General features: G+C 53.0%; 1 protein-coding gene across 8 annotated transcripts in view; it reads right to left on the bottom strand.

Annotated features, from left to right (window-relative positions):
- Positions 1-7,327, bottom strand: part of FGD3 (FYVE, RhoGEF and PH domain containing 3) — a 34,906-nt gene that overhangs the window by 16,973 nt on the left and 10,606 nt on the right. For 6 of the 8 annotated variants that reach the window (XM_077773973.1, XM_077773975.1, XM_077773969.1 and 3 more), the window contains 4 exons: positions 4,400-4,489; positions 3,651-3,787; positions 2,409-2,567; positions 2,035-2,191 (listed from right to left, as the gene is read on the bottom strand). In XM_077773973.1, the coding sequence (XP_077630099.1) occupies positions 2,035-2,191; positions 2,409-2,567; positions 3,651-3,787; positions 4,400-4,489 (543 nt within the window). The remainder of the gene's footprint in view (positions 1-2,034; positions 2,192-2,408; positions 2,568-3,650; positions 3,788-4,399; positions 4,490-7,327) is intronic. The other 2 variants (XM_077773972.1, XM_077773977.1) reach the window with 1 other exon arrangement.

Below are 7,327 nucleotides of genomic sequence, written 5' to 3'. Positions count from 1 at the left end.
CCCGCCCTGGTCCTCTGCTCCCACGGTGCCACCTCTGTGCTCCCCTCTCAGGTCCCTTCCCCTTGCTGCCTGCCTCCTCTTCCTCCCAGATGAGGAGGAAGCACCCCTGCTGAGGCCCCGCTTGCCTCTTACAGAGTCCCCCTGGCCCCTGCAGGGGCAGCGCACTGTCCACCCGCTGCTACCCTCCGCCCCCCCGCACTTCTGCCCACTTGAGGCCCACAACGGAACCGTTTCCAGCTCAAAGGAGTTCCCAAGGCTTCATGCACAACAGGGCCGGAGAAACACTGGTCTGCAACTGCACAAACACGATTCTCCCGGGGGGAGGGGCTATCAGGGGTGAGGAGGAGTCAGATGTTCACAGAGTCTCAAAGTATCTCCCTGCACGAAACTTACTGGGACCACGGAGGGCACATGCTTCCTGGGAAAGGTCATGGGGCAGCTCACGCTCTAGCAGGCGGCCATAAAGAACCCACCGCACATGCACCCGCCTAGACCTCCGTCCCTGTGACGGCCTGCGCAGGCCGATGGTGCCCGCCCCACTGCTGGGCCACCGACCCTGGGGCACGGGCGGTGTGGGCTCCTGGTTCCTGCTGGTCACTAGGGCTGTGGCTCAGCCACGGGCACAGCCTGGGAGGCTGGAGGGGGTGTTCCGTGGGGACGGCTGGGGTGGATGTGGCTGCTGGGGGGTGGAAGGACTCAGCATCAGCACTGTCCTCTCTGGGGAGAGGTGGGGATGCTGAGGGACGCAGGGGGAAATCACGGGCGACCTGACAGCTGCAGGATCTGGGAAAAATGCAGTGTGGAAGAAGGTGTGTATGAATGCATTTGTGCGTGTGCGTGTGTGTGTGTGTGCAAGCGTGGCGCTCAGGGTAAACAGTTGGTAAAATGTTGGGACAAGCAGCTAACTATTCACAAAAATAAAACTGGAATCTTACCTCTTACCACAATCCATGGAAACTATTCTGGAATAGCAATTCTAACTTTTTGAAAAACGAAGATATAACATTAAAGGAAAACATAATTTATATAGTTGTGGGACAGGAAATGCATTTATAAGCATTACTTTGAGGATTTTTTTAAAGCATTAATTTATTTAAAAAACTAGTGAAAGGGCACCTGTATGGCTCAGTCAGTCGGTTATGTGACTCTTGATTTCAGCTCAGGGTTGTAAGATCAAGGTCTACATTGGGCTCTGCTCTAACAGAGTGGAGCCTGCTAGGGATTCTCTCCTCTCTCTGCCCCTCCTCTGCTTGTGCTCTCTCTCAAAACAAAATAAACATTTTTTTAAAAAAAGAACTAGTAAATGTGACTACTTAAAAACCAAAAATTTTGTATGGCAAACAACATAAATGTAATTAAAAAATAAAAGACCAATGGGGTAAATAACTTGTAGGACACAGAACAGAAGATGTTCTTAACACATAAAAACCTGGGGCATCTGGGTGGCTCAGTCGGTTAAGCGTTCCACTTTGGCTCAGGTCATGATCTCACCGTTCATAAGTTCAAGCCTCGCATCGGGCTCTGTGCTGACAGCTAAGAGCCTGGAGCCTGCTGTAGATTTTGTGTCTCCCTGTCTCTGCCCCTCCCCACTTGTGTGCATGAGCTCTCTCTCTCAAAAATAAATAGATTTTTAAAATTATATAACAAAAGAAAGAAAATTCCATTTAAAAAGCATATAAAAATCTGACAAATTGATTTAAAAAAACAAAAAAACACGTGACACTGAAGACACTACTGCAGCAGAGACCAGGCAGCTCGTGCAAAGAGAGAAGGAAGACGGATGTGCATCTCCCCCTGCGCCCGCATGGCTGGCAAGTGGGTGGTGGAGGGAGGCGTGGGCACTGGACCCAGACTCTACCATGTAACCATGACACCACGCTTCCCTTTGAAGCACGCTTCCCTCCTGTGAAACGACAGCTAGGATTCGTGTCCCGCGGCTACTGCGTCGAGCTTCTGGACACAACCTGCTGATTCACCGAGCTCCCTACGCTAGAACACGGCCCAGCGCCGAGCGCCAGCGGGCGGTGGCCCTACCTGGATGCCCTGCACGACCTCTTTGAAGAGCGGCGAGCGCTGGGTCCAGGTGCTCACGAGCTCCACGGCGCGGTCAAAGTTTTTGACATACTCGCCGTACATCTTGAGGAACGGGGCCAGCTTCTGCAGGATGTCTCCAAGCCGGGGGGTCGTGTCCCTGTGCGGGGGAGACAGGCCGTCCGAGAAACAGCTGGGGCCGAGGGGCCAGGGGTGGGACAGGGACTGGCAGGAATCTGTGGGCCAAGAGCCCAGCTCCCAGCTCTGCGTGATGGGGGGCACACCAGTCACCCTCTCTGAGCCTCACTTTCCCCTCTGTGTCCCATGGGCTGGGAAATGGCTTGTTACACCAGGTAAATGAGAGAGGCACGTGGCACCTTCGACAGCGCGGGCCCAGGACCGCTGCTCCAGACCAGGGGTGCCAGCGGTGACGTGACCACTCAAATGGCAGGCACTCATCAAAGAGCATCCACGAAACCCCTGTTCGGCCATTAGATGAGCAGATTTTAGGAACAACGGGCCGAGATGACGCTGGCCTGCGAGGGAAGCAGCAGGGCAGTGCTGAAAAGGGCATGGACGGGGATGTGAAAATCAACTTCAAGAGGAAAAATGGAGCAACCGTCTTTGACCTTGGAACTGTGGCGAATTAATCACAGGACCGTGCACTGGGGGACATCGCTCAGAGGCTGGCCACCAGTGAAGGCGGTGGGGCAAGCCACTGGGGAGCATCTGTGTGGCCTCCCCAGAGCCTGGAGGAGAAAACCGACCTTGCAGCAAGTGTGGACAGTGGGCCTGGGGACGGGATCCCCTGCACTGCAGGTGAGGTGTGTCCTTACAAAGGACGGACAAACTGCCAGGGACACTCCCTGACACCCGAGTCAAGGCTCCTGGTGTCTGTGCTCTTAGCGGCCTGGCTTCAGCTGGGGAGTGGGCTCTTGGGCACCCACCCGCGGGCCTGAGACAGGCCAGAGAACAGCGGGGGCAGCAGAGACCCCAAAGCGACACAGCAGCTGGAGCCGTGGGGGAGCCTCACGACCGAGCTGGCCCTCTGCTAAGAATGTCCAGAAGGGGCAGAGGGACAGGGCCACCCCTGGGGGCAGCCAGAGGATCCAAGGGGCACTGCGAGGTGGACACACGTCGGGTTTTACAGCAAAGGTGGAGAATACACGAGGAGGGAAATGCACCTGCCAGCACTGTTAACTTGCTGTTAGAAAGCCCACAAAGCCCCCAGTGTGTATTAACGTCCCTCTGATTTGCAGATGAGGCAGCCTAAGTGTGGGGATGCTGAGAAGCCGGGTCAGGGACCCTGCACGGAGGGAGCCAGGCCCCCCACGTGCCTCCTGTCTTTCGGGCACACAAACCAGATTGAGAGGCCGCCTGGCCGNCAGCCTAAGTGTGGGGACGCTGAGAAGCCGGGTCAGGGACCCTGCACGGAGGGAGCCAGGCCCCCACGTGCCTCCTGTCTTTTGGGCACACAAACCAGATTGAGAGGCCGCCTGGCCATGAGAATTCCACAAAACCACCACGAAAGAGTTGCCAGGAGCCCAGGCTCCACCAGCATCGAAGCCAGGTTCCCTGGGAGAGGCCCCCCCCGACCGAGGGCCCCGGGCCATGCTTACCACTCCTCTGTGATCCGTGTCTGCAGCTCCGGCAGGAGGAACTGCCCGTGGAAGCGATAGATGGAGGAGATGTTGGAGAAGATGCCTGTGGTGACTTCCGGGGGGATGCCTGCTTCCACCAGCTGAGTGCAGAAAACCTGGGGGTGCAGAGGCCCACAGAGCGCTGAGCAAGAGCTGCCATACACAGCATGGGCGCATTGGTCCCGTGAGGCTCTTGGGAGAGGCTGCTGCTGCCTGTTTTCTTCATCAAACTGGCTCAAACTCATGGTTTTAAAGCGATCTAACTTATGGCTGAGGACGGCAGGTGAGGCAGACACAGTCCCCTGCTGATGGGGACAGGCCGTCTTCCCTCCACCCACCTGCCACGGCACCTAGAAGGTCCCGATTTCCTTTCTCTGCTCTGTGAGCTACAGACAGAGCAGCACCTAGCACTTCTCTGAGTACCCCCGGGGTTTACTTCCTGTGCCCATGAATCCTGTGCTGCCAGGGGCAGGGAGGTGCCAGCCCCCGTCCCCACTACTCGTGCAGAAAGATTTCCAGAGGCCGTTCACAACGCGACTGCCAGGCAGAAAGGCCCCACGGTGACAGGACAAGCCCTCTGTCCCAGAGCCCCAGGCTCAGACAGAGAAAAGGAGGGGTCTCTGGATGAAGGCCTGGCCCGCGCGATGAGACAGGGGCGCTGCCTCGGCCACTGCGTGCCACACACACCCTCACCTGCACGAAGGGCAGGCCCCGGCCGCGTGCGCTACCTGATCCAGCAGGTGCAGCCGCCTCACGTAGGTCTCCTCCGTGTGCAGGAGCTCCTGGGCGATGTGGAGCAGCTTCTGGGGCTCGGAGCGCTGCAGGGAGACAGGCGGGCTCTGACGCCGGGCCACCAGGGGTCCTGGAGGGCCCAGGAGGCCAGGAGGCCTGGGACTTTTCGGGGAGGTTTCTGGGGAAGGCACGGCAGCCCCTGCCGACCCCCCACCAGAGCTTCCGCAGCCCAGAGACCTTGGCCACAGGGCAGGTGGAGCAGCCACAGCAAGAGACCTTGTGGCCTCTGTCAGCGAGACCGCAGCCCAGAAAAGAGATATTTAAGGTGCTGAAATTAAAAACCTGTGAACCGAGAATACTGTATCTAGGAAAGCTGTCCTTCAAAACTTAAGAAATTAAAAAAGAATCTCCCAAAAACCCAAAAGACGAGCAGTTCACTATCCCCAGCCCTGCTCTGTACGAAACGCTGGAGTCCGGCAGGCTGTGAAGGGGCGGCGGCCACAGTGCGCAGCCGCAGCCGCGCCGGTAAGGAAAACCACGCACAGATGAGACCGGCATTCCTGTAATTCTGGTCATAAAATTTAAATGACAAAAGCCATTAGAAAACTGAAAATCTATGCTAAAAGGTAAAAACTATATCAACGTGTCATTCGTGACATCAATAACGGAGTGGGGAGGAGGGGCTGCTGTAAAGGAGTGGGTTTTGCAGTCAAAGTTAACTTGTTACCAGTTTAAAATAAAATGCTATAACTTAAGGTGTTTTATGTAATTTCAATGGTAACCACAGGAAAAATACCTACAGAACATACACAAAAGGAAATGAGAAGGGAATCAAAACCTACCATTACAAAAATTCAATGAAAAATAAGAAAGGCAGTAGGAAAGGAACAAACAACCCACAAGACATGTAGAAAACAATGATCAAAACNCTCCAGGCTGTCAGCACAGAGCCTGACACGGGGCTTGAATCCACGAACCGTGAGATCATGACCTGAGCCGAAGTCTGATGCCCAACCAACTGAGCCACCCAGGCGCCCTGGTAATTACTTTACTTTAAATATTTTTTTTTTTAATGTTTTTATTTATTTATAGGAGAGAGAGAGAGAGACAGCGTGAGCAGGGGAGGGTCAGAGAGAGAGGGAGTCACAGACTGAAACAGGCTCCAGGCTCTGAGCTGGCAGTCAGCACAGAGCCCGACGCGGGGCTCGAACCCACGAACCGCGAGATCATGACCTGAGCGAAAGTCGGACGCTTAACCGACCAAGCCACCTGGGCGCCCCATACTTTAAACGTAAATGGATTAAACAGCCCAAAGACACTGGCCTGAAGGGATTAAAAAAAATACCATCCACTAACCACTGTTGTTCACAAGACACTCACTTTCGATTTAAGGACGTAGGTAGGCTGAAGGTGTGAAGGATGGAAAAGATCCTGTGCACCTAGAGACCAAGAGGGAGCAGGAGTGGGCACGCTGGTATCAGACAAAACAGGCTTTAAAAGAAAAACTGGGGGCGCCTGGGTGGCTCAGTCAGTTAAGCATCTGACTTCGGCTCAGGTCATGATTTGGCGGTTCGTGGGTTCGAGCCCCGCATCAGGCTCCATGCTGACAGCTCAGAGCCTGGAGCCTGGTTCAGATTCTTTGTCTCCCTCTCTCTGCCCCTCCCCTGCTCATGTTCTGTCTCTCTCTGTTTCAAAAATAAATAAAAACTATAAAAACAAGAAAAATTAAAAAATAAACGAAAAACTGTTACAAGACAGAACAAGGGACAGGATATAATGATACAAGGATCAATTCACCGAGAAGACACAACCACAAACCTCATAGGTCCTGAACATGGGAAGCAAACTTGACAGAACGGAAGGACGACACAGCAACCCAGAGACAGTAGGGACGTGAGCGCCCCCCTGCAGGCAGAGCCCCGGTAAGGAAACAGGCTGTGAACACCACTGTGGGCCGAACCACCAAGCAGACAGACGCAGTACCCTCCACCCAAATCAACAACCTAACTTTACACCTCAAGAGATGAGAAAAAGAACACACTAAACCCAAAGCAGTCAGAAGGAAGGAAATAACAGAGGTTAGATCAGAGATAAATGGAACAGAGAACAGAAAAACAATGGAAAAAATCAACAAGACTAAGCGTTGTTTTTTGCAAAGGTCAACAAAATTGACAAACTCTTAGCTAAATTAAGAAATAAAGAGAGTATACTCAAATTACTAATATTAGAAATAAAAGAGAGGGGCGCCTCGTGGCTCAGTCGGTTAAGCGTCTGACTTCGGCTCAGGTCATCTCACGGTTCGTGGGTTCAAGCCCCATGTCGGGCTCTGTGCTGACAGCTCAGAGCCTGGAGCTGCTTCAGATTCTGTGTCTCCCTCTCTCTCTGACCCTCCCCTGCTCATGCTGTCTCTCTCTCTCTCTCTCTCTCAGAAATAAATAAAACATTAAAAAAATTTAAAAAAGAGAAAACATTATACTGATGTCACAGAAATAAAAAGGATCACAAAAGATTGGTATTAACAATTACACTCCAACAAATTGGACATCCTACAAGAATGGATAAATTCCTAGAAACACATTAAGCCTGAGTCATGAAGAAATAGGAAATCTGAATAGACCAAAAATGAGTAAGTAGATTGACTAAGCAATAAAAAACTTCCCAAAAAAGAAAAGCCCAGGACCTGATGATTTCATTGGAAAATTAATATCAATCTTTCTCAAATGCTTTCCAAGAACTGAAGAGGAGAGAACAGGTGTGCCCGAGAGGTTCAGTCTGTTGAGCATTTGACTCTTGATTTCGGCTCAGGACATAATCTCACGGTTCATGGGATCCGGCCCTGCACGGGACTCTGTGCTCACATTGAGAGAGAGTCCTGCTTGGGATTCTCTCTCCCCCACTGTCTCTGCCCCTCCCCCAGTTGTGTG

This window comes from Crocuta crocuta, unplaced genomic scaffold, assembly GCF_008692635.1.
Source record: "Crocuta crocuta isolate KB4526 unplaced genomic scaffold, BGI_CrCroc_1.0 scaffold866, whole genome shotgun sequence".
NCBI lineage: Eukaryota > Metazoa > Chordata > Mammalia > Carnivora > Hyaenidae > Crocuta > Crocuta crocuta.
This window is presented reverse-complemented; position numbering and strand designations above follow the sequence as displayed.